The sequence below is a fragment of the Poecilia latipinna genome, unplaced genomic scaffold (genome assembly GCF_001443285.1).
Source record: "Poecilia latipinna isolate Pla-1442-1.1 unplaced genomic scaffold, P_latipinna-1.0 Scaffold1560, whole genome shotgun sequence".
Classification (NCBI taxonomy): domain Eukaryota; kingdom Metazoa; phylum Chordata; class Actinopteri; order Cyprinodontiformes; family Poeciliidae; genus Poecilia; species Poecilia latipinna.
In genome coordinates this window covers 27575-53845 of record NW_015114176.1, presented here as the reverse complement: position 1 = coordinate 53845, position 26271 = coordinate 27575, and the positions used below count along the sequence as shown (strand labels likewise).

The 26271-nt window shown below is 42.0% G+C and overlaps 1 protein-coding gene and 1 long non-coding RNA gene across 4 annotated transcripts in view; one reads left to right on the top strand and one right to left on the bottom strand.

Annotated features, from left to right (window-relative positions):
- Positions 1 to 26271, top strand: part of zeb2a (zinc finger E-box binding homeobox 2a) — a 42683-nt gene that overhangs the window by 15287 nt on the left and 1125 nt on the right. For 2 of the 3 annotated variants that reach the window (XM_015058653.1, XM_015058654.1), the window contains exons 3-9: positions 14951 to 15175; positions 15854 to 15922; positions 16393 to 16587; positions 16689 to 16903; positions 18210 to 18318; positions 19003 to 20888; positions 22369 to 22549. In XM_015058653.1, coding sequence (XP_014914139.1) covers positions 14951 to 15175; positions 15854 to 15922; positions 16393 to 16587; positions 16689 to 16903; positions 18210 to 18318; positions 19003 to 20888; positions 22369 to 22549 — 2880 coding nt within the window. The remainder of the gene's footprint in view (positions 1 to 14950; positions 15176 to 15853; positions 15923 to 16392; positions 16588 to 16688; positions 16904 to 18209; positions 18319 to 19002; positions 20889 to 22368; positions 22550 to 26271) is intronic. The other variant, XM_015058655.1, reaches the window with a different exon arrangement.
- LOC106963633 (uncharacterized) lies at positions 809 to 2098 on the bottom strand. The gene is made up of 2 exons (XR_001428228.1): positions 1928 to 2098; positions 809 to 1585 (listed from the first exon to the last, which is right to left on the bottom strand). It is a non-coding gene; the product is annotated as an uncharacterized LOC106963633 (long non-coding RNA).

The window sequence follows — 26271 nt, the reverse complement described above, 5'->3', positions numbered from 1 at the left end:
CAAGTCAATCCACTGCGGTCATTAACAGAGGACACGGCGTCCACAGGGACTGCCGGTGTTTTAACTTCACATTGGGCAGTTTATGATAGTCATATTTTCTTTTAATTTTTCATTTATTTGGATAAAATCAGAATGTTGACTCCAGAACCAAAGATTAAACAGTGCAAAGCAGGTCATAAAGGTTTTCATTGGTTTATCTGTGTCCAAGTGTCTAATATCTGAATGTTTCTGATTCGTTTCTCAGCATAATGTACATAGATATGGTCAGTATCTGGTCAGCAATCTCCAACACTAATGTTATTTTGATTGGTTAAGCTTTTAAGAGACCTCATTCCCCAGGTGGAGCTTCGTTTTCTCGAGTCCTTCTCTGATCTGAACAGCCGACCTGCTCTTGCTCTCCTGAGGTTTCAGTATCAGTTTTAAATGTTTTTATCTCTTATCTCAAACTAACAGTTTTATTTGCAACGTTCTTGACCCTGAAGACCTGAAGTTTAACCAAAAGTTACCTCACAGAGCACAGTGCAAGACAGCAGATAGTGGTTTTAGGAGTGCCGGTAGTGCTGATATGTCACTGCTCCGGCACTTTTAGAGTCTATCCAAAGTTAAAGCTGAGACATTTTTTCTTGTCCCTTGCAAAACTGGACAGGAAATGTTAATCAGACATAAAAAGTGATGGTTCAGTCAGATTTTTCTGATCCAATCAGAACTATGTTAGTGACTTTAAACAATGTCAAAGGACAATAAAAGACTTGGGAAATGTTGGTCAAGCTGCTGGTTTTTTGTGGTACCTTGTCACCTCGACGTCATGCAGGCAGACACAACTATTTATTGAATGACTGTTAGTACATTTGCTGCTCCGTGGAACACTCTGTCTTTTTCTTGACGCTTTGTGTGTGTGAGCACGTCTACACCAGCAGGTAAGCAGCAGAAAACCGTCCTTGCACCAGTTTCCTCTTTTTGCGTCGTCCTTGAGTTCCCTTTGCCGTAATCTGCTGACACTTTGTTTCACGAGTTGTGTTGACCGTGTCACCACATTGTTGCTTCTCCTTTGGTTCTGAGAACACACACACACACACATACACACACACACACACACCTTCATGCGGTGCCCTCACACTCTTTTTTATTTCCTTTTCTGCTCTCACTTCCCACTCGCCTCCTTGGATGCTGGACGAGCGTCTTTCACAGCAGTTGGCTGTTTTTAAGTGAAACTTTGAGACTCAGTTTGTTCAGGTTTTAGGAAGTTTCCCCCCCCTAAGATCTCTCTGACACAGCGCCTGTTATTTTCAGAGCTTTGAATATATTGAAGTCTGTTACTGATCCTCTGACTGGAAGAGAAGCAATGCCTTCCTCTCTCTCAAACTGCTTGGATTTCTGACAGTGCTGATGAGGATGAGACTCAGATTGAGTCGAGTTCGTGGTTTGCACAACAGAGTTTGTGTTTTTTCACCCTGACAGTGCCCCGGACTCCGAGGTTATGACCTTGGTGATGATCAGCAGCTTCAGACTCAGTGAGGCGACACAAACTAACGAGCAGGACGGTCACAGTTTGTTCCTCTGATCCAGAAACAGGGAGCCAAAAACTCTGATGATTTAAAAAAAGACGAAAAGGAGGAATTGTGAAATAAATCCATCATACTAACAGATTTGAACCTGAATGTTGCAATTCAACAACGATTAAAGGTCAGGTTTGTGGCTCTCAGATGTTAATGAAGCAATTGTCACTCAAAAACATTTAAAGACCCGAAGAACATGTCACACATCCATAAATTTACTTGACCTCACATCAGAAACATCGCACACCCTCGTATTACATGTATGACTATAAAGAGTCTTTAACCAACATTATCACCTAATTTAATATTTATAACTTTGCAATGTTTCAAACTTCCTCCGCAACAACAGAAAATAACTGCTGATGACTCACCCCACACAGGGGGGCATGATCTAAATCCGGGTCCAGTGAGCTGGTGCAGGATTGTGGGTTTGGTCAACAACCAATGAGCAGCGGGAAGTGGCTCTCTGCTATATGCCGCCGTTGCACTGAGATGACACGACTGCTGAGATTACACCAGGATTATAGTGGCAGCCATGACGGAGTAATGTGTGACCCAGATCCTCAGAAACTGTTGAGTCACTGGTTGTCATGGTGATCCCCGCCTTTTCTGGGGCGAAGGGCGGAGGGGGAGTCCAAAGCAATACCCCCTTCTTCTTATTGGCAGAAATAAACCACAGATAACAAACCAACAGTCATTATGTGAATGTCGTTCAGCGATGGCCACTCATGATTTATTTTTATTTGTCTACAGTGGTTTAGATGCAACAGGTTTATTCAGCTTTTTTACTTTTGAAAGAATGATTGTGAGTTAAGATGTAATGGCGTTTATTAGAGTTTATTGCGTATTTTGCACTCCAGGTTGATTTGACAAAACACTGTAAGTCCTCTATAAATAGGAAACATTATTTGGGAAAGTCTACAAAATTGACTGTGTATTGATGTATAAATCATATGAAACTGTGGACATGAGTGTAGTTTGAATCCAAAAAAGTTTCTGTTTCAAAATCTAGACTGTGTGGCAGCAACATTCCAGGGTAACATTTTAAAATTTCATGAAACTTAAGCTATGATTGTGTAAAAGTAGGAAAAAGTACCAAAATGCCATTTCAGTCAGGGAAAGTCCAACATTCTGTGATTTGCTTAGAATGTAAATTAAGTTTCTTCTCTAAAGACGCTCCAAACAGACCTGGGTTTTCTCTCCACTTTCACTAAACTTCTCCTAGGGACTATTTTTGTACTTTTTTAAATCTATTTTTATAAACAGTATTTGATTAGTAATTTCAGTACACTGTGCACAGTTTTGATTACTATTTTCCATTCACTTAGTGTGGGCATGAATTAGTTATTAGTCTGAGAGTTTCATTGATTTATGTGAGCTGTTTTATTTCCAGGGTGAAGTTATTTTACAACGTATAACTTTTATAACACAAATTGGGATCCAAAACTTTCAATGAATGTATAAAATGCTGCATATTGTTGCTTATTCCCTCAGGATTATAGACAACTTCACTAATACTTGATGCTGTCCTTTAACGAATTGCACCTCAGCTTTTTCTGTTGCAATCAATCAACTGAGCTTTTTTTTATGTCGGTTTGTTTCTGGCAACAGACTTCACTTCACTGAGAATATCCAGACTGAAAAACAAGGCCCCAGCTGTCAAATTAAAACTCCACTGCGAAGACACGCATCTGGAAATGCAAAATGTCTTCTGGAGAGAGGTTTATCAGTCAGATGACACTGAGATTAAGCTATTTTTACATAATGCATGTCATAAGTTGCAAAACATGGTAGAGGAAGCATCATTCTCAGGGTCTATTTAGGTACTAGTCCACAAAGTGGGTGGAATAATGAAGAAGGGTGACTACATCTAATTTTTAAGTATCTGACTGTTCCAACCTGGAAAAATAACTTGAAATCATTAAGAGCATGTTTTTTTAATGACTGTAATGATTAAATGGAAACTTATAATCCCATCGCGAGCAACACTCATAACCCAATATTCCTGATTTAGATGCAAATTTTCCCAAAGCTGTGGTGGCATGTTGACCAAAAAGATTTCAGGAATAGAAGAATGCATAGATAAATGCTCATGTTTTGGGATCCTACAAGCTAAAATTAATTTAAATGAATTTGTCTTCAACAAACCAAGGAGATCTAAGGCTACACTGATGCATCTTTCTGGTCATTTTCATAAAGAAACTAGTCATTTTCAGGAAAATGTTTGGCCACAGATGTTGCTGCATCGTTCCCAACAATCCAGCAGCTGTTCTCAGCCTGTCCAATATTCTTGCATGCAAACATTTGAGACCCAGTGAGAATCCATCCAGCATCCTGACAACTGACAGCTCACTGAGCCTATAGCAGCCATCATGTGGTGTCCAACCATTCACTCCTCCTTTAGGGAGAGGCTGTGGAAAACCTCCAGCTTCTTTGCTGTTGTCCTCAGATCTGGTTTGGTACCGGTCCAACATCAGGCTGTGGTCTGATCGGGTTTTCTAACTCCAGTCATCTGCATGTGTCTGTTCCAGGAATATTCTGAGTTTTCAGGATGTTCAAACATCTGCAAGTCAGTCCAAGGCACATTTAGTGATTCCGACTGTTTGGAGGAATATTTTGAGAGTTGGTTTCTGAGAGGGACCAGAACCACATATTTACTGCTGATGATTCTGAAAAAGAACACGGAGAGCACTTTCAGGGTCATTTTACCAAAAGAATAAATAAGTGATTCTTAGATATATTGTATTTATTTTCTTCTTCCATTGAGAGAGTTGACGTGCTTCAGACTGATTGTGCTGCATTCAGGGTCCTGGTTGTGTTCAGAGAATGAACTGCAGAGTTTTCAGCTCATTTTGCGTTTGAAAGAACTCTGAGAGCCTCTTCATGTTGTCGACTGTAACAAAACTCTCTTCTTCTTCTCCTCCTCCCACTAATTTAGCTAATCTCTGTCTCACACACTTGGGACATGAAGAAGGAAAGTGAGACAGAATCAACTCTGACCACTTTGCCTAAATGCTTTAATTAGCAGAGAGGCTATAGAATAAAGGGCTTTTATTTTGGCGAGGGGTGAGAGCATAGCTGGAGAGGATTTAAAGTGCCCTCCCCCATGTCCACTCATCTGCAGGCAGAGCTAACGGGAGGGGGGCTGCAGACATGTCACATCTCTGCTGACATTGCTGCTGCTGGTGTTGAGTTGAAGCACAAATTATATGTATTTAGCTTAAATATGAGGAATACTTTCTTATCTTGTTCAAAACTCATAGAGATGCACTCATCTGTATCTTTATTGGTCCTGATATTGAAAACAGTTCAGGATTGGGTATCTCTGATAATGTACTCAGTCCACATATCTATTCAGTCTAGTTCTGTGCCTTGTCCTCTGAGCGACGTCATGCTTTATTTTTTATTTTATTTTACATTATATTTGGAATTCCTATTAATGCTTTCTGAACCATTTGAAAGGTTTTTTGCCGTTTATTTTTTTACATGTTTGACAAAGGTAGTTTCAGTTTCTTTACTGCACTGACTGAACAAATTAAAGTTGAGTTGTTTTTACATGTTTGACTAAGCTTGTGAAGCTACTGGTGTATTTAAGTTTGTTGTGCTGGTGTAGAGTTATTAAATAAATTTGTATTTCAGTACATTTATGACTGTGTTAAAAAAAATAAGCACTAATTTTCTGTATTGGATCAGTATCAGCCAATTCTAATCCTCAGATATCGGTATTTGTTTCAGTAAACAAAACGTGGATCCCTAAAGTAACACTTCAGACAACCTAAATAAGCTGCACTTAGGAGTGAGGCCTGCTGGGTCCTGGAAGCAGATTACCCAGATGCCTCCGCCGTCTCTTATCTGATAAATAGGAACATTTGTTATCCCAATGGATTGATTGATTGATTTGGGGTTTTATCAGCTTTGATACAATAATTTGGTAGAACCTTAAGGTGGGTTGGTGAGCAAAGAATTCAAATCTGTCATGTGACTCAGGTGGATGTGTTCAGGTGTCACCCAGGTAACCAGACTGTGAGCTGGGATCTGATTGGTTGACAGTCTGGCATTGAGTGACAGTGCATGGATTTCTACGTCCTGCAGCCACTTGTTCATTTGGCTGGAAAGTTGGGCCCCGGGGCCTGAGCGCCTGTCACTTCCTGTCACCTCAGTGGTAATCAGAGCGAGGGTGGGCCCTGAGTAGAACAGGACTGTTCTCAGGTCACATGACTGAAAAGCACATCTGTCAGTCCAAAGGTGCAACCGCGAGCACCGACTGACTCCAATGACACCTCACTTCCTGTTTGTCCTTCACCCCCGATTACACACACAGATACACACTCTGAGTCTGCGTCTTCAGGGTGCTTATTCACCTCAGAAACGCTGCCGTCTTGTTGGCTGCAAGTTTTGCATGCTGACGTTGTTTCTCTTTTAACAGTGACCAGAATCACCTAAACAATGAAAATGATCAGAAAACCTGAAAGCAGAACATCAATCACTTAATGAAGGTGTTTAGTGAACCAGGTGAAATTTCCCAGCCTGACCAGTATGTGGATCAACTCTGATGTATTCACCTGTAGGCATTTTGGATGGATGGTGTTTGTTTCCCAGGTGTTTGCTGGTTCTCAGTCCATAGATGTTTCTTGTTTTTTTTTTATGTTTGATCATTTGCTTGCAGGTGTGTGTTTCTTGGTTCCCAAATGTTTGTTTGTTTTCAGGATACACAACATTTTGACTGTTGATGCTTTTGATAATGATTTCCAGGTATTTGTTGATTTTGGTCACCGTAGCCAGGTGGTGTTAACATCTTTGTGTCAGATAACGGTAATACTGAGCTTCTCCAGCTCGGTGTTTACTGTCAGAAAACAACTGACGCTGTGACACCCTGACTTGTGTGACCTGAGGAAGTGCTGACAGCGGTGTTTTCCTTCTTCTTCTCTCGGCTGTGCCCGGTGCTGGTGTCCGGCTGCAGGTTGTGGTGAAGGATGGAGGTCTTGTGAGTCAACATTAGAGCAACTTGATCAGCAGTTTCACTTCTGCAAATTCTTCCTGGAACAGATGAAAATACCTCTGAAGACCAGTCAGTGTGAAGTGAAGCAATACCTGACACACACACACACACACTGTAAGCCTGTAGTTCAGTTTTGTATTTCAGGTTGAGGATGATTCACTGAAGAACGGTTTTGCTGTGAATACACGGCTTGTAGAGCTTGATTTGGTTTACTGAGGAAATCTGTCCTCAGTGGAAAGAAAATATTTTTGTGTTGTTTCATTTGCCACATCCCTTTAGCTACACTACTTAACATTATGTTGTAACTTTAGAGTCTCCAGGTGATCTGTTTTACTGTCTTATATTTATTTATGAGCTCAATTATTTTAAAACAGATCTCCTTGCTGACAGAGCTTTGTTGACCACCAGATGTTTAGTGTTGTACTGGGGTTGGATTTGCAGTGACTCAGTTTTAACTCGGATTTCTTTATGTGTTTCGGCTTGGAGTTGGCTCGGCGAGCTGAATGTTGACTCACTTGTGGCTCTGTTTTATGGTGTTAGTTTGACTCGTTTCTGGCTGAACGTCAGCTCTGTGCAGTGTTTGTGACTCAGTTTTGGCTCCAACTTGGGTGTTTTCTGAGCAAATTTTTTTCGTCTTTGGCTGAATTTCTGAACCTTTTTGTAGGTCCGCCTCTGAATCTCGGCTGGTCCACAGAGTTCCCTCCGTCGGCAGCAGCTGATCCTGATGGATTAAAGTCTGACGGCACAAACTGACAAAGAGCTTTAAAGCTTGCAGTGCGCCTCTGCTGCTGCTCTGATGAAGAAGAAGTTGGAGTGATGCTTTTTGAAGCGGCGGGAAGTTAAAATACCTGCAGTCATGAATTATTAGCAGAAAAAAGTTTTTCTAGCGCTGCTTCTCGCAGAAAGAAGGTATTCATTGGAGGGATTTAATAACTGCGCTCTTCCTGCTTTCTCTTTTCATAAGGATTCATCCTCCACCTGGGAAGATAAATAATTCAGACATTTTGGATTTTCTTCCCCCTCCTTCCCCCCAAGGGGGGTTGTTGGGCTGTAAACCCTCAAACTTCCTCATCATAGTGTGAGCGTATCTATCCATTATTCACTCCTAAAGTCTGACTTTCTCTTAAAGTAACCTACATTTTTATGGACATGGCCCCCCTGGAAACCTCGGAGACTGATGATTAATTGATTTCTCACACAGAAAGACGAAGTTTGACGGGCTTCAAAATGCATGTAGAACAAGACTGTGACTTCAAACGGTGGAAAAGTCAAGTTTTTCGTGAGTTTTTGTAGAACAAGAGGAGCGTGTTCATGTTCACCATGAAACCCATTCACGGCTCACAGGCTGCGTTCTCTTGTTCACACCTCCGACCTCCTTCTGCTCCTCCTGAAACAGACACACATGAGTGGATGGCGGCCATGATATCAGCGCTTCACCTCTTATCAGAGCGCAGCAGCTCTGTTTTCTCCTCTGTTTGTCTAATCAGGCGACACACCGAGGCCGAGGTGAGGCTTCAACGGACGCCTTGCTGCTGATAAACTTAACGTTAAACTCCTGCACATATCTGCAGACAAAAACAACTTGTTCCCTGAACATTTAAGGTCTAAACTGAGCGCTGAAATCACTTTAAGTACTTTCTCAAAGAGGTAAATTGCTGCATAAGTAGATCAGATTAACAAATCTGCTGTCTGATCTATAATCAGTCAGAAATTTACGTTTAGCTTTCACATATGTTTTTCTAGAATGCAGATCATCTGTTGTAACATCAGTAACCTTATATCAGCATTTAATGACCTCATCTGTCTTTTATCTCATCCTCATCCTGTCCGTGTGTGTGTGCGTGCGTGTGTGTGTGTGTGTACATTAACCACACAGTTCTTTAGCAATTTATGTCAAACCTATAAACACAAACTGCCACCCAGTTCTAAAACTGGAGAAATCAACTTTAAATAATATTTAAAAACAGGATATAGTAATTAGCAACTCCCATATCAATCTTATCATAAAACCTTTTATTTTTGGTATGCAGCCATTATGAGGATCTATAACCTTGTAGCCAGTTTGTGAATCATAATGAGACCGATGACAGATGTTGATTGCAAAGACTCATTTAGATTCTAACAGATTAACAAGTTGTGAATCCAGACAAAAATCTTCTGTTAAAAGATTTTCTGACAAGCGACCTATCCAAGTGTGGTTAGTCTGATACTCCAGATGTGAACTGACTGAGCTGAAAGTGTTAAATTAGGAATGACTGGTTAGGCTGGAAGAGAAACTCAGGTAAACTTTAACACAACACCACACAGTTTAGGTTTTGCTGACTGTTAGTTTTGTTTTTACTCTGAGATTCTTATGTTCCTTGTTGTCACAAAAATAAATCCTTAGATTGCTGTTTGTTGAATTATTCCTTCAGATTGGTGTATATGTGAGTCTGTTTTACTGCTGGATGTTCATTGATTAAAAAGGGCAGAAATGCAACATCAGTGCATGTAAACATGGTATCTCTACTTGTAAAGTCATGTCATGGCTTATAAATGTGTTGTCATTGCAAGCTAAGTCAATATATAAGACTCTGTAAGTGAAATGGATGTCAAGCATGTTCATTTTGTTTACCATGAGTAATTGTAATATGTGATGCATGTGAAACGTGATATCACTTCCTGTAAATCTAGCATCACTGCATATAAATACGATTTCACTGCAAACATATTTCGACTGCATGCTATTAAAAATGGAGCCAATTTTTAATATATGGCTCCATTAAAAATTGTGACTTCGCTGGATGTAAATCTGATATTTTCATTAGGGCTGAAATGATGAATTTGATTAATTGTGATGAATCGATTAATAGAATAATCATCAACAAATTTAATAACTGGATTATTTGTTAACAGAGGCCATATGCGGAAGAAATTACATCTTCAGAACAGTATTTGAACCAAAACTGTACTACAAATATACACATTTTGCATTTAAGATTAATGAAAAGCTCTGCTTGTAAATGTTTTGTACCCACGTTAGAAGAATGATTTCAGCTGCATATGCATCGTTTGTTACAAATGATCAAGCGTTCACTAAAGAAATGAGAGGTTATTGCATTTTAGAAAATAAAATGTTTTTCTTATTTAACAAGAGATTTAATTATTTGCTTACTTTCATCTTTCAATGTATTTTTACTATTGCATAAAAAAGGCTGAAGTGATTAAATGTAGCATTGGGCAATTCTTTTATCTGAATAATGTATTAATCGCTAGGTTAATTGATTAATCGTCAGAATAAAATAAAATAATCATTAGTTACAGCCCAGGTTTTTAGCAAATATGATGTCACTGAATGTAAACTTAATGTCCGTGTCCGGTGAGGTCAGAGTCGGCGCGCCGCGGTGCCAGAGCTGTTTGGAGATGATTGAAGAAGATGCCTCTGCTTCACCTCTTGTCACATTTAGGGAACACAGACTTCTTCCCCCTTCATCCCTCCACCCTGCAGGCAGAATTAAGATTCCCCGGTTCTGTCTTGGAGCGCTCGGCCTCATGGGAAAGTTGGGTTGTGGTAACTGTAATTACACAGCAACTCTCCAGCAGAACATCTCTGCCTTTGGTGCCTCCCCCAAAGGAGGAAAGCTGTCCCTCAAAGACAGCGTCAGCGCTGTCTTTGAGGGATTTTGCTCCATTCTTAGAGGCAGCACATACCTTAGAAATGAGCAGCTGTCGGTTCCAGCTCCTCTTCATCACTCTGCTCCTCTTTAATTCTCGCAATGGTAAGCTCTGAGGTTGGAAGTCTGTTGTTTCTGAGCACGTTTGCAATTCTGTGTACAGCTGGAGGCCTGAAATGATTCACAAACAGTTGGCGTTCACAGTTTGGTTCTGCAGTAAGGTTTTGCAGAGAGACTTGGGGTTCATTCACACCAGCCCTGTTTGATCTGCTTTAATCTAACTCTAGATTGTTTGACTAGAAAGTCCGATTCACTTGGGAAGATGTGAATGTGCAATCGAACTGTGATGTCAATTGAACTCTGGTCAGCCTAAAAGCCTAGATCTTGGTTCAGTTGAAGTGAACTCTGGTGCGTTTGAATGCTTATGCAAAAACAGGAGGGATTAGGGTTGCAGGAATTCTGGGTAAAAACAACCAAAACAAACACTCATATCTAGTGCTAGTGAAAGAAATAGCTTGTGGTCGTTTACCAGACCAGAGTGAAATCCTACAGCTGCTAAAGTCTGACGCCACTCCATTTTTGTTTACATGTTATGAAGAAGCAGGTTGAGCTCAGGGTGTTCTTCAGAGGTTTTTGCGTCTTTTTCTTCAGTAGTTCTTGGTGCAGCACCACCACAGATGAGGGATAAACAAGTTTTTTGAATGGTTTGGTTTGTTTGACACACTGCAGTGTGAAAGTGAACCGCACCAGCTGAAAATGTAACAAATGGTACAATTTTGAGCACATAATTGAACCAAATCTATCGAACTATCTTGGTTTATTCTTTCAGAACGCCATGGCAACTGCTCTGTCTACTTCCTGACAGCATCAGAAGGAATATAGGAAAGAATAAAGACAGAAATATTTTATAAAACAATGCTCATCAGGGAGAAACTTTAATCAAATCAGTCAATCAATGTTGTAACAGTGTAACCATGTATGAGGTTGAGCTCTGCTGCTTCTGTGAGTCCGTTACGGTTGATGGTGGCCAGTGGGGCCCATAAACATGGAAGTCGTACCATGTGTGGAGGCGGGGCTCAGGAGGAGGACGGCTGATTTGTGGGGGTGACGATGATGATGTTGGGCTGTGACCCCCTCCTCGCCTCAGTTTCCAGCCTGTTGCACAGGTCCCTGCAGATAAATGAGAGTTTAATTCAATCAGGAACCGAACACAATCAGCGGCTCAATGCAGGAACTCCCCACATTCAGTGGACTCCACAGCCCCAACACAACAGCACACCTGTTCAGAGGAAACAGCAGCAGGTGCAGCGAAGCTACAATGAGCTATAAATCTGTTGGTTTCTATTAAACACCTCTCAGAGATGGAGTGGCTGCACAAAGTTAACAGACTTTGCAGAGGACTCTGGATAGCTGGATGAAATGCAAACATTGAGTTCCAGGTAGCAACCTGGTATCCATGGGAACCACCTCCCCTCCTCCCTCGGGCTGCTGCTCAGGTGATCAGCTGATGAGGAGGGAGAGGAGGAGGAGGATGCATCAGCCTCCACCTCAGAGTGAGGCAGCGAGCGGACAGAGGAGGACGCAGCACCTGGACCAGCGTTGCAGCAGCTGGAAGATGGGCTGGTGTTTATGAAGGTTCGAGCTCAACGTGATGCTGAGTCATTAATCGCCGACGAGGTCACATGTCCTTCAGAGACATGAAGAGGACACACTGTTTTCAGTGTGGCTTGTTTTTCTCTCGTGTTGCTGCTGTTGTTTTCAAAGCTGCGTGTTCCATATTTGTTTGCGTTTGCTGTTTGAGCTTTTCAGATTCCAGTTGTGTGTGTGTTTGTGCCGCCTCTGAGGAGTTTCCTCTCAGAAACAGCTGGAGACGAACGTGACAACAGAGAACGTGTCGGAGGAGGAGGAAGATTAATGTGTCTGTGTGGGAAGCTGGAGGAGGAGGAGGAGTCTCAGCTTTGTCCTCAGCTCTGTGCTCAACACAAAGACAACTGACAGAGATGTTCTCCTCCAGCGATGCCTCACTCTGATGAGACAGAGATGCTCTCCGGTGGAGACCTTCCACTCTGAAACATTGTTGGGTTGCAGCCACAGGTGTGCTGGAAATGATGTGGGGTGGCACAGACAGCACTTTGAATGCAGTTTGTTGGGAGGTCAGCAGCTGTTGACCAGTCAGAGTCTGGAGTTTTAATGCGAGCCTTTATGTCACTGATCGATCCTGGTTATTTGACTTGTTGGAGGTCCAAAAGGAGACATCTGGATCAATAAGTATCAACTTTGACAACTGATGAGCTGAAATTTGCTTCTGTATTCACACTTGAAGGTGTCCCCCTGTTGGAGATGAGCCAGATAAGCTCCAGCAGGGTTTGCTTCATCCCTCCAGGCATGAGGCACTCTCTGTCTGAAGTGGAGGAGTTAAAGTATCTTAGTGTCTGGTTGATGGAAGGACAGAGCAGTAGACGTATAGACAGATTTGGTCCTCATCTGCAGGTCTAAATATAAGCTATGTTCCAACTCTATATCGGATATCCTGAATACAACACTACTAAACTTCAGTAGTAGGGTGGCATAGAAAAAAGGTGAGGTTCTCTGTTATTTAGCGAGGGCTTCTGGGCACCTCTGAATGGAAAGAGACCCCGGGACAGACCCTTAAGGCTGCATGCAGCCAACATGTAGCCAACATGCAGCCAACATATAGCAAACATGCAGCCAACATGTAGCCAACATGTAGCCGACATGTAGCCGACATGCAGCCGACATGCAGCCGACATGCAGCCAACATGTAGCCAACATGTAGCCAACATGTAGCCAACATGCAGCCGACATGTAGCCGACATGTAGCCGACATGTAGCCGACATGCAGCCGACATGCAGCCGACATGCAGCCGACATGCAGCCTTGCTCTGCGTTTGAAAAACACATAATTCCTCCACATTTAAACAAAAGTTGGTTGGGTTCCCTGATTGGAAAATCTGAAAATCAGCCGGTTCCAGACACTACCTGATACCTCCAGCATGTTATAACCTGATGGTTATTGATCCTGGTTATTGTTTATTGATCAAGCTGGATAAATCAGCATCCTGCTTTGGAACAGCTGAATATTTCAGCTGCAGCTCACATTCTTTCAGTCAGGAAAGAAAGAAATAATAGAATAATAGAGGGGGTGGTTTGGGAGTGTGTTGGCCCTGTGGGGGTGTGGGGGGGTCACATTAGACCCCCACGTATACCTTGGACCACACAGCGAGTGCTCCATCTCTCTATGTTTGATCACAGAGGGCTTTACCCGTCTGAAGCGGTCACACCTCTTATTAAAGCCCGGCCTGTCCCACGCCCCCCCACTCCCTTCGCCGACCCCCACCCCCCCTCTCTTGGTATTCAGCCCAGGTCAGCAGATTTGCGCCCAGCCCACCGTGGCTCCCTTTTTAATTTGCACCTGTTGCGCAGTTGTCCGGGAGGCGAGAGCTGCAGCGGCTGCAGACAAAGATCATATTATGAACAGACTAATCTCCGTGTAGCTGAGAGGGTCGGGGGTTCGTTGGGGGTGGGGGTGGTGGTGGTGGGTGGGGGGGTCTGCTGCCTCCTGTGGGAGATCAAATCTGCAGCAGGAAGTGTGATAAGACGCAGCAGAGGCGATCCAACAATCTGTGTTCGCTGAACGAGGCTGAAAATCTGAGGCTGTTTCTGTGGCTGGACTCCCGTCTGCAGGCTGTTCCCATGATGTCATGCAGACCCCCCTCCCCCCAACCAACACACACACACACACACACACACACACATGCATGCACCCCAACCCTCACCCCTGCACACACAATTCACCTCAGTCAGGTTCAACTCAGTTCAAGTCTACAGCTGACAAACACCACACTAAAATAAGTTGAGCTACAACTAACAATTCTAGTTATCGATTAACTGATTATTTTTATGATTAATTGATTAATCGGATGAAAAAATTGGCGTGTGCTTTCAGTGAAGCCTTTTTATACAATATTAGAAAAACATTAAAATATGCAAATAAATAAATTCCTTTTTAATTAAGAACATAAACATTTTGTTGTCTAAAATACAATAACAGCATTCCGTTAGTGAACGTGTTTGTAGCAATGGATGCGTCTGCAGCTAAAAATGACTTCTAACGTCAACATGTAAGAAGCTCAGCCGTTTTTCCTGGACTTAACATCAATACAGTGTAGGCCTGACCTATTGACTATTTAATCAATTAATAATTGGATCGCAAATCATGCTTCATAGATTTTTTTTACAGAGTCCTGGGTCAAACATATTTACAGACAGGTTTTATTTCTCTTAAACGCAAAATTAATATATATATACATTTTTAAAGTTTTGGTTTAATTACTGCTCTGAGTGTGTTGTTCTTTCAGCATCTGACTTTTTTTGAGTCTGTTGATTCAACATGATTAATCCTGATTAATCGATTCAGCTCTAAAAATAAGTCTTAATGGAGTCAAAGGAAGCTTCTGCTGTTCTTTTTCCAATGGAAATAACAGATTAAACTACTTTACATAAGGAGACGATCAAATCACTCAATCACACAGCTCTTAGACTGAATCGTATGGTGCTTTTTCTTTCTAAGTCCATTTTGCATTTTGTCCAAGTGTCTATGTATATTTATTGCAGACAGAACTATGAGACTTTAACGAGCTTCTGGATGAAAATCCAGAGGGAAAGCTGGTTCCAGATGTTTTACCAGCTGTCTTATCTCCTCCTCCATCTCTGTGTTTCAGTTCTGAACTATGACAGTGTTCTGGAGACAACCTCAGAGACAGATGAGGACGACCAGACGCTTCTCCGTGATGACAGCAGCTTCACCGGAGGAGCAGGAGACGATGAAGAGGCGGGTAGTCCAGTTGGTGTCCCCGCCCTGGAGGCGTCGCCCAGGGTCGGCCACGCCCTGCTGTCCAACCGGGAGCCGGACGACTCGGAGCACCGGGGGGAGGACGAATGTATCGGTCAGTCTCTGATCTGATCAGCACCAAATGTTGTTTGTTCTTCTCCAGCACATAAAAGATGCTGCTTCTGATCAACAGATAGCAGAAAGAAGAAAGTTATCATCTGTATATCAACATATTGGAACTGTTCTTGTGAGAATTATTGATCAATCATGTTCCTCTGAACACAGATCAGCTGCAAAAAACAACTTTTAGTTTACTGAGTCTGAAAGGAGGAGAATAACAGTTCGAACCGGGAGCCGGAGTGGGATACTAGGAGGGAAGAACCAGAAGAGGAACCACAGGGAAAAATACACTGCAAAAAGTCACACTCTTATCAAGTATTTATACACTTGAAATAAAGCAAAACTAACTCAAAAATAACATTTTAGCAATATATAGAAGCTTGTTTTAAGTAAATAATTAATTAATGTTGATATATTTAAAAAATATTAGTTCCATTGGTGGAATGAAGATGGACCAGTGGGAGAAAAATATCGAGAGCTGGCAAAGAAATAGGGAGAAAACCGGCAGAAGATTTTGGACCACATGGGAAAAAAACAGAAGGATCATTAAGACAAACAAAAAACTAAATGGAGAACCAAGAGGAAATTCATGAGGAGAACCAGGAGGAGAAGGGGAGCGCCACTTCTAAAGAATTAAAAGGAATAGAATAACGTTTGTCTTTTGTTCCTTTAGATGATCGCAGCAGTGAGTACGATGCTGTGGGACCTGAGGCCTCTCTGCAGGCGGTGGAAGACGGTCCAGGTGAGATCAATATTCAGTATTCTGATCAATAACAACACAATGAAATGAAACAACAGATAAACCCCAGTCACACTTTTTTACAAAAATATTTTATTTTAAAGACAAACCAGTGAAATAGATGTAACTGATTGTTTCTTAATTTTTACCTTTTCATCTGATTCTCAGAAATGAGCTACAATAAAAATTAATGAATCATTAAGTTTCAACTTATTTTCTTTATGTGTGTTGAACAATTTGATTTTAATTGTTACAAACATTATAGTATAAGTAAAACATGTCTCTGTTCTTTAACATTATTTGTATTTGTGGTCAAACTACATCTGACAAGAAGATTTACACTAAATTTGGTAAATATTTAGTCAGTTAGAAAGACTTGCAAGGTGTCTGTTGATTTGTATGCCTGTGAGACAAGAGTCAGGGCAGAAAGTGTCTTTCTATGCCGATGATCATCTTTTCTCCGTTTACTTCAGGGAGGCGACTGGACGGCATCTCTGGGCTGGATGAGTTCTTCCTGAAACGTAAGCTGGAGGATGACGATGGTCACCACACAACCATCGCTGAGTACCTGCAGCGCAGCGACACCGCCATCATTTACCCAGAAGCCCCGGAGGAGGTGACGCGCCTGAGCACGCCCGAGGCCGGTGGTCAGGATGAGAGCGAACATGGTGAGTTGATGATCACAGTAAAAGGATCATAACCAATAACTTAAAAATATGACTCATCAAAAAACATGACTCATGATTTGACCTTTCACCTCCCCTTGCAGATCTGCCTTCCAGTGCCACAGATGACTTCGCCCAGCTGCTCACCTGTCCGTACTGCGAGCGCGGCTACAAGCGGCTGACGTCTTTGAAGGAGCACATCAAGTATCGACATGAGAACACAGAGGAGACCTTCACCTGCCTGCTGTGTGCAGAAACCTTCAACCAGAGAGCCCAGCTGGAGCGGCACATGATCACACACAAACCCACGGTGGACCAGGTAAGAATACACACCTGTACAGGATAGATAGATAGATAGATAGATAGATAGATAGATAGATAGATAGATAGATAGATAGATAGATAGATAGAGTTCAAGCCCCGCCCATCCACTGCAGATGCATCCTGTGTGGGCGGAGCCTCCTCCTGCGGCGGCAGCTGTGTTTGGGCGTGCAGCCTTTAGATGCAGCTCATCACTTCGCGCTCTAATCTAATGATGAGGCCGTGTTAAACGCTTCCTGCACACGCCTGCTCTCTGCTCCTTACATCCAGGAGTCTCATTAGAGTCAGTAACTAAGCTGCAAGTCATTCCATTTTCCAATTACACCATGATCGTAATGGGATTACCTTATCCAGGCAGTCGGCTGTCAGGATCCTCCGGTTCCTCAGACCTCCTCGCAGACTGAACCGGGACCAGATGGTCTTTTCCCTGCTGGGCTGGAGAATCCTAATCCTCTCAGTGTTTATCTGAGGACTCCCTGAGTTAAACCGTTAAACTGAGACCAGAGGCTGAACTCAGATCAGTTCAAGTTTCAACACAGAAATGCTCAAGTTGGATCTCTAAAACATCTGAGACATAAATCCTTCGCTTTCATGTCTGTTTGATCACAAACATGAAACACAACAATGAGACATCTTATCAAGACTTCTGACCTTACCATGGAAAGATGGATGGATGGATGGATGGATGGATGGATGGAAGGATGGATGGATGGATGGATGGATGGATGGATGGATGGATGGATGGATGGATGTGGTTTCATCTCCTTGGGTAGCTGAAGGAAAACAATTTCCAGATTAACTTCCATCTCTGATGTCATGAATAGTTTTCTCCTTCATTCCTTCTTACAGAGAGCTTACCAGGGAATCAGTATGGAGGAACTCTAATAATAATGTCATTAATGTGTCCAAATGCTGTGTAACCTGATCATCATGTCTTTTCTCTGGTTAAACTTGTGGTTAAGCAACGTCAGAGCAGCCAGTTGATAGAGGCGCTTTATCGGCTGAATAAAGGAAATGACTGTTCAGGTTTGCGTTTCATGTAAAATGAAAAGACGTGAGCTCCCACTCAGCTGTGGGGGGAGGACACCCCCCATTACGCTTTGTTTTTGTTTATCAGAGTATTTGCATTTGAAATGTTGGGAATGCACCTCAACCAGAAACTGCAGCATGTGAACAGAGTCAGCCCACGCTGTTTCTCAGAATGCCTCTTTGCACTCAGACTTCCAGGAGAATCTGTCTCTATCCTCTCTGCTCCACTCCCACTCCTCCTCCCTCCTTTTCTAATCGGTTTCTCCTCTCTGCAGCCACCGCTGCTCAGTGAGGGAGCTGCAAACCGCAAGTTCAAGTGCAGCGAGTGTGGAAAAGCCTTCAAGTACAAGCATCACCTGAAGGAGCATCTCCGTATTCACAGTGGTGAGTGGAGCAGAGGGGCGGAGGAGCAGATAAACACACACGATTATTACTATGGGCAATGGCACAACACCAGACACACACACTCAGAGAAAGAGCCCAGACAATGTGGTCTGTTGGTAATAAAAACACAATATCCTGTTGTCATTAGGAAGTACAGCAAAAGTATAACTGCCACTGTTTCCTTTATGCAAATAAAGAAAAATAAAAGATGAGGTTAAATTAAAAAAACACAGGAGCAATTTCCTCAACTCTTCATCATTCATGTTATTTTCTAACATTTCAACCTAAAAAAGTGACATATTAATCCAGTTGTAAAGCAAAAGCAAAGTTTTTAATGCTCAGTTTATCAAAAGTCATTCAATAGATGAAATTGTTGGTGGTCTCTATAGAGCACATATATTCTGAACCAAAAACTGGATTGTTGGTGACTGGCAGGTTGAGACAGTTGGGTAGTTCAAAACACTGGGTGCTGTAACCAGAGGTGGGTAGCAATGAATTGAATTTACTTGAGTAGATTCTGTAGATATTTTGACAGAACTGACTGAAACTGAGTACTTTCTCCACAACTGAGCTTAACTAAGTCAGTCTTGGTTGTTATGAGTTGACTATTCATTGTTGGAAACCTCTGGAAAAATCTCAGTCTTTTGAAATAGAAAGTAAAGTAATCCCTGTCTTGCATTGCAGGTGAGAAGCCATACGAATGCTCCAACTGCAAGAAGCGCTTCTCCCACTCAGGATCCTACAGTTCTCACATCAGCAGCAAGAAATGCATCGGCCTGGTTGCCCTTAATGGACGAGTACGCAATGGGAACAACAGCAAACCTGGCTCTTCTCCAAACTCCACAACATCCTCACCTGGAAGCCCCGCCTTGGCTCACCTCCGGCAAAAACTAGAGAATGGGCGCCTCCTTGGCCTGCAAGACCAGCAAGGTCAGGTGGACATCAAAACTGAGCCAATGGACTTTAATGACTACAGGCTGCTAATGGCTTCACAGCATGGGTTTGGGGGACCAGGCGTCTACTTAAATGGTCATAGTGGAAGCCCACTGGCTAACCATGGCTCTTCACAAAGCTCCTTTCAACAACTGGGTGGCATGGGGATTGATCTCTCTCTGCTAGGATACGCTGGACCTCTCGGGAGCAGCCTAAGTGAGGTACAGAAGGTTCTCCAGATTGTGGACAACACTGTTTGCAGGCAGAAGATAGATGGAAACCCAGAGGAGCTGTCCAAACTTAGAGCCTATATGAAGGAGTTGGGTGCCCAGATGGAGGCACAGGCCAGCTTTCAGGTGATTGGCAGCAACAGTCCTACCAAGAGCATCATTGACTACACGCTGGAGAAGGTCAATGAGGCCAAGAACCTTATCAATGACTCCAAGATGCAAGTGGATGTTAAGAAAGAGAAACCAAACCAATCAGTTGATCTCAGCGGTGAAGAAAAGTTCTCTGATGGACAGAACCAATTCCTGACATTTTCTTGCCAATACTGCAAGGAGATCTTCCCTGGACCCATCCCACTTCACCAACATGAGCGCTACATGTGTAAAATGAATGAGGACATCAAACCAGTCCTGCAGCATCTAGAGGGCAGTCCTGTTGGCTGCAGGGGGCTGAGGGCTGATGAACTGTCCCGTACTGAGAGACCCCACAGCCCCACCAACGTTTTCAAGGACCACATGTCAGTGTTAAAGGCTTACTTTGCCATGAATGCTGACCCTAACTCTGAGGAGCTGCTCAAGATTTCCCTTGCTGTTGGCCTTCCTCAAGAACTGGTAAAAGATTGGTTTTCACAATGGAAAATTCAAAACAACCACATGGACAGTTTGAGGAAAAAGTTCCAGACTCCCGAGCGTGGGGGACCAGACCGCAGCTTGAGTCGGTCTCCAGTGTCCCTTCCTGTTATAGATTTACACAATGGCTTTATTAACACTGATCCCACCCATAGACTCACAAAGATCAATCAGTTTACAGCCAACAGGCAGACAAAGGGGGACAAACCAATAGATCCTGCTGATCCCTTGAGGAGCAACACTTCGTCACCTCTAAACCTGTCTTCAACCTCGTCAAAACACTCCCAGAGTAGCTCTTACACTCCAAACAGCCTCACATCTGAGGATGCCCACGGGGATACTCCTCTAGATTTGTCGCTGCCCAAACACATGGCACAAAAGCGACCAAAGCCAAATGGCTTTATCACCGAGCACAACGGCGAGGTGTCAGTACGTGAACAGGGTTCTGGATCTCTAGGGCTGGCAAAGATCAAGAAGGAGTTCTTGGGCTCGGACAGTGGTGGGAGCTCTATCCATCAGCTGGAGAAAAGCACCAGTCCAATTTTTGGGATTAATCCCTTTGCTGGTGGTCCTGTGTACACCTCCTTGCCACCCCATGGAGCTTTTCCTCCACCCACCTTCATAAGTCCTGCTCAGGCCACCATCCCCGGCCTCAGGCCCTACGCCGGTCTTGACCCCATGAGCTTCCTGCCCCACATGGCCTACACCTACGCCACAGGGGCTGCAACGTTTGCAGAAATGCAGCAGAGAAGAAAGTACCAACGGAAAGCAGGTTTCCAGGTAAAACTGGGTTATTATATAGAAACATTTTTTATGATATTCTATCACTATGATCAGTTTTGGACAAATGTGATGAGAATCATTATTGTTGGACATAAGAGCTAAGGCCTCAAAAGATCTTAGATTTAAGAGCACACACTAATATTTGAGGATCTCTTCTGCAGTTAGACAGGCCTTCTAATCTTTACCCACAGCACTGCATCTTCTACTGGTTCAGGACCTTTTTGGGCACTGAAAGTCTCTAATTGATCATGTGAATGAGCAGGGGCATTTCTTGATTAGTTCCAGTACCATGAAGATAATTATGGGTTTTTAAAACCTGTTATGCACTGTGACAAAAAGACCCAGAGACAGACATTCACAAAAAAGTTGTATTTTTAATTTCTTTTTAGATTTTTTTTTCACATAAAAAAGTGATACTTTAATCACTTCAGCACATGATCAGGCAGATTAGACTGATATTTGCGGGCCTTCAATTTACAGTTAAAGTGAAAAAGCCTTTTAGTTGGTAGATAGCTCCATTAGTCATGAACTTTGATATCAGTCCATGTCTTCAGAATTTGTATCAACCACCAAAGTTAGCGAATTGGAAATGGATCCTTCTCAGAAGCTCTTTGAACCACAGTCAGTGTGCCTTACAGTGAAAAAAGAACTGACTTCATTGTTAAAGAAACCATAAAAAGATTCCAACAGATTAGAGCTGCACAATATATCAAATCACAGTCAATTATACCTGTATGTCAGATCTCAGTATGTGCAAGTTGAATGAACTTTCCCTGCCCTTAATGTTCTCATCTGATATGGACCGCTACTTGTTTGATTGAAATGCTGAGGCTCACTGAGTCATGGCAGCATTGTGAGGAAGGAATTGCTAACAGTATCAATACAGTATTTAACAATATCTCATTAGCAGGTCATTGTCCAGATCCAAAGGACTGTTTTCATAATGGAGGAGCATTTTGTTTTTATAGCTTTTGGTGTGTGTCCAGAGACTGAAGGACAATCAGAGTATGTAAAAGATGGTTGAAAGTTGTATTGTGTTGGTTGTGTATGCTTTTAATTTGTTAAATATTGAATCAAATGTTTATCTGAGAGAAGAAATCCTAAATGTTTTGACTGATGTATGATCCAGCGGCCGCCTGCTTTACGTCAGAAAATCTCTGTTGTAAATGCAGACAGAAAACAACCTTGAAGGAGTGTTTGGGCTGAAAGCACCTGTTTAAGAGGAGCTGTTTCTGACCACAGTTTGGTTCTGTGAAAAGTCACCTTGAACATCTCCTGCACACCCTCGTTCATTTCATTCCCCTCCCCCACCTGTTTTTAAAAAGTCTCCTGGATGAAGGGACTTACCCAGGTTGGGCCTTTAAGCCCTGTCCAGACTTGGGATCATGGAGCCAGGAGGGGGGTGGCAGCAGAAGGTGTCTCGGAGCGTGAAGTCGACAGGTGTGGGATTATGACTGCAGCTCTGTCTCTGTCTCAGGGGGAGCTGCTGGACGGGACGGCGGACTATCTGTCAGGCCTGGACGACCTGACAGACAGCGATTCGCTGCTCTCCAGGAAGAAGATTAAGAAGACTGAAAGTGGTATGTACGCGTGTGACTTGTGCGACAAAACATTCCAGAAGACCAGTTCCCTCCTAAGACACAAATATGAGCACACAGGTATATATAACACTTGGACATTTCTTTTTAACCCCCCGTTCTCCTTTTATCTCTAATTTCTTCACACTTTTGTTTCACTCCCTACTCTTTACTTCTGTTTCTTACTTAGCTTCCAACTCGTAGCTCTTCCGACCTGTTTTGTTTCTCTGCAGGCTGCGGCCTTTAACACGTTCTCTTCTTTGCAGCAGCTGGTTGGGGAGGAAAAAACATGTTCTGCAGCATGAGTGTCAGACTGTGGTATAAGGGGGAATTTGGCTTTTGTTCCTGTTTGTGTCTGAGTGAAGATCCAGAGGAATAACTTAATAAAAACAGAGAATCACTTTTTATATTTACCCTGGAAACAATTTGTGATGAAACTTCACTGGTAAAGGTAAACCTACTGTCAGGCCTCGCATTAAACATAACTTTAGGAAACATGACTCATTTTAACAGCAAAGGGGTTTTACGTTTACACTGCAAGACAACGCAAGTTGTGTGTTTGGCACTATTCATAACCAAGATAATTCATAGTGCAAAGTCGTAAAATAAAAGAAATAAGGTAAAGAAAATAACATTAAAAATAAGAATACATTAAAACAGCGAGATACAATTAAGCTTCATTCAAAAGAGAAACACTAAATAATATCCAACCTGCATGTCTTAAATCTGTCTAAGAACAACCAATTTGACTAATTACAAGTATTCACTACTTTTTCTCAGTCCTGTTTTGACAGGAAGCCCTTTAACATAACAATTTGTTTAAGATGACAATAAGATGATTTTTGTAGTAAAATTTATTTGAAAATTTAAATTCAGGTATGTGTCCATAACCAAACCACAGTTTCTTGCATGCTTTGTGGTTGGGCCTTATTGAGAATAACTGAGTCCTGTTAACTAATCTTGTGGTTTTTTTGGCCAAAAATATTAATGCTTTGTTGTATTTATTCATCTGACCCTTTGGTCATAATATTATGGCTGCATTATATAAGTGTAATCATGTGGCAAAACAAAAATATAAAGTTGCATGTAATCAGCAAGAGAAAGATATTTAGTTCTCTATAATCTGGTGGAGCATTTGAATGTTGAATAAAAGTGTTCCAAAAAAGAAGCCATGAGGAACCCCACATATAATCTTTCTTTGTTTAGATTTATATTAACCAAATGACTCAAAATATTCGCAGTCTGCCAAGTAGGACCTGAATCAATTTGTAACAATGTTCCACCTACTTTTCCAGTCTATTAGTCGGTATGTAATGGTCACTTTTGCCCATAGGTGAACTTTCTCTGTACAGCTTATAAATGTTTCTGACTATAACCTGATACCTGATACCGGAGTCCCATTCTTCAGTGACTTTCTTTTAAAGCTGAGAGAGGTTGTCAGACAGGATTCATGAAGGTGATACATTCCCATCCTACCTGTTTTATTCCCTGTCTTTCTCTGCATTGCATCATGCCGTCATCATGTTGGCCAGATGAAGAAATCCTGAGCAGAAAAAGCAGGCAGCCAGTATTTAAACCCACAGACTTCATGTTTTATTCAGTAGTGTTATGTAAACAGTTTCTCAGTTAGATGTTCTGGAGGTTTGAAGTTTCCTGTATGAACTCTGCCTGTTTTTAGTTTTCGCAAATTAATATTTCCTGTTTATTTCCTTTAATATGGAGCTTGAAGCTCAACACAAAGCTGTTTCCAACTAAACTCAAACTGATGGTAATATTGTTCCTGCAGTCCTTTATGTTCCTTTCAGAACAATCTGTTTGACTGTTGATTGGTTGCATTAAAAATATTTATAATAATAATACTTTTTCAAACTTTCTAGAAGAAAGTTTGAAAAGAAAAGATCTAAGTGCACTCTTACTTCTCAGGACTGACAGTTGCATTCAGGTGCTACAAGTCATATCTATTGATTAACTGATCATAATCAAAATCTTTTTCATAAAAGTAAGTAATTTTTGTTAGTTTGATTCTCTGGATGCTACAGGTGTGTGCTATCACCATGCCAGGAATGAAAGGCATCACCTTTGAGAAACAACCATTGCTATCTGTCAATCTTGGAAGGTTTATAATTATATCTTAATGCCATTTCCTAACAGCTCGAAATCTATAATTCTTGAGAAACAAAGATTATTCATCAATGGAAACAAGATAAGACTACTGTCATTCTTCTACAAAGAGGACATTTCACCAAATAAGTTTAGACTTTTCAATGTTTAGAGAAATTGCAAAATATCTCTAAAGAGCTGCATCCCAGACTCGGAGACAGAGCTGAGATCTGTTAGCATGCTAACAGATCTCAATTAATCAATTAGCATGGTAAATTTCAATGTTTTGTCTGCATATAGTCTTGGATTATAGTCTTGGAATATTGATATAGTATATCAATATTTAAAACATCAGCTGGTTATTTTCTTTTTTTTTTTTTCAAAGTTAAGAGCCATTCTGGAAGGTCCAAAGGGCCACGTTTTGCAGATCTCTGGTACAAACCATCATTTCAGAACAAACCTTTTCTCAGAAACCAAACAATGTCTAACAAATTTATTGAAAAACTTAAGACATGTCAACGTTTCTGTTTAGAATCAGTTTTTTCTACTGGAGTCTGTTTCAGAACTGACCAATTGGTTGGTGTCTGTGTTTAAACACCTGCTCTACCTTCATCTCTTTCACTTTATTGCATCATCCTCGATTTGACTCCCCAACGCTGGAGCAGAAAGCTGCCACCCACTGATATTTACTACTGTGTGTGTACGCGTGTGTGTGCGTTACAGTATGCTAGCTCTGGTGGATGTTTCAGGTGTTTCCAGTGTGTTTGTAGGAAGAACCTGCCTGCATGTGCCTACAGAGCTGTGCAAGTGTGTGTGGAGCTGTGCTTTTAGTGCATGTGTGCGTGGGATGCCTGATTGGATGAGGTTCTGACTGCCGGTTGGCAGCAGACGAAGCATCCTGCTCAGTCAGATGGAAGAAATTTCCGCCCATACGGAGTCGTAGTAAATCCAGCAGAGTGTGTGTGTGTGTGTGTGTGTGTGTGTGCCTGTATGCGTGTGTGTGAGACGACTGTGCTCCTCCTCAGGTTAAATCTGGCGCCGTGATGTCGTCGAAGCTACTTGCTGCCTGACGACATTTCTAGGCATCTCACAGTTGTCGAGGCAATAAATTATAGCCGAACTCTAAGTTTGAAGTTCCAACTGTGAAAAGTTTGATAACATTTTTCAAACAGTACTGCATAAAACCAATAGAAAATTATTTTTAGAACAGAAGAGTATGTATGAATGGCCATGGCGTGTCCAAAGTCAGCCCTGTAGGGTCAGCGTTCTGCAAGTTTTAGGTGTTTCCCTGATTACGCCTAAATGAAATGACTGGTTCATTAGCAGGCCTCTGCAGCACGAACCTCCATACTGAGGCGGTTTCTATGTCATTTGAATCAACTCAACTTATTGGAGCAAGAACACCTCTAAACCCTGCAGGACACCGGCCATTGATGGCTGAAGCTAAACACTTGCTTTTTATATTGCTTTTATGTACACTGCTCAAAAAAATAAAGGGAACACTCAAATAACACATCCTAGATCTGAATGAATGAAATATTCTCATTGAATACTTTGTTCTGTACAAAGTTGAATGTGCTGACAACAAAATCACACAAAAATCATCAATGGAAATCAAATTTATTAACCAATGGAGGCCTGGATTTGGAGCCACACACAAAATTAAAGTGAAATGTTTCCTTTATTTTTTTGAGCAGTATATA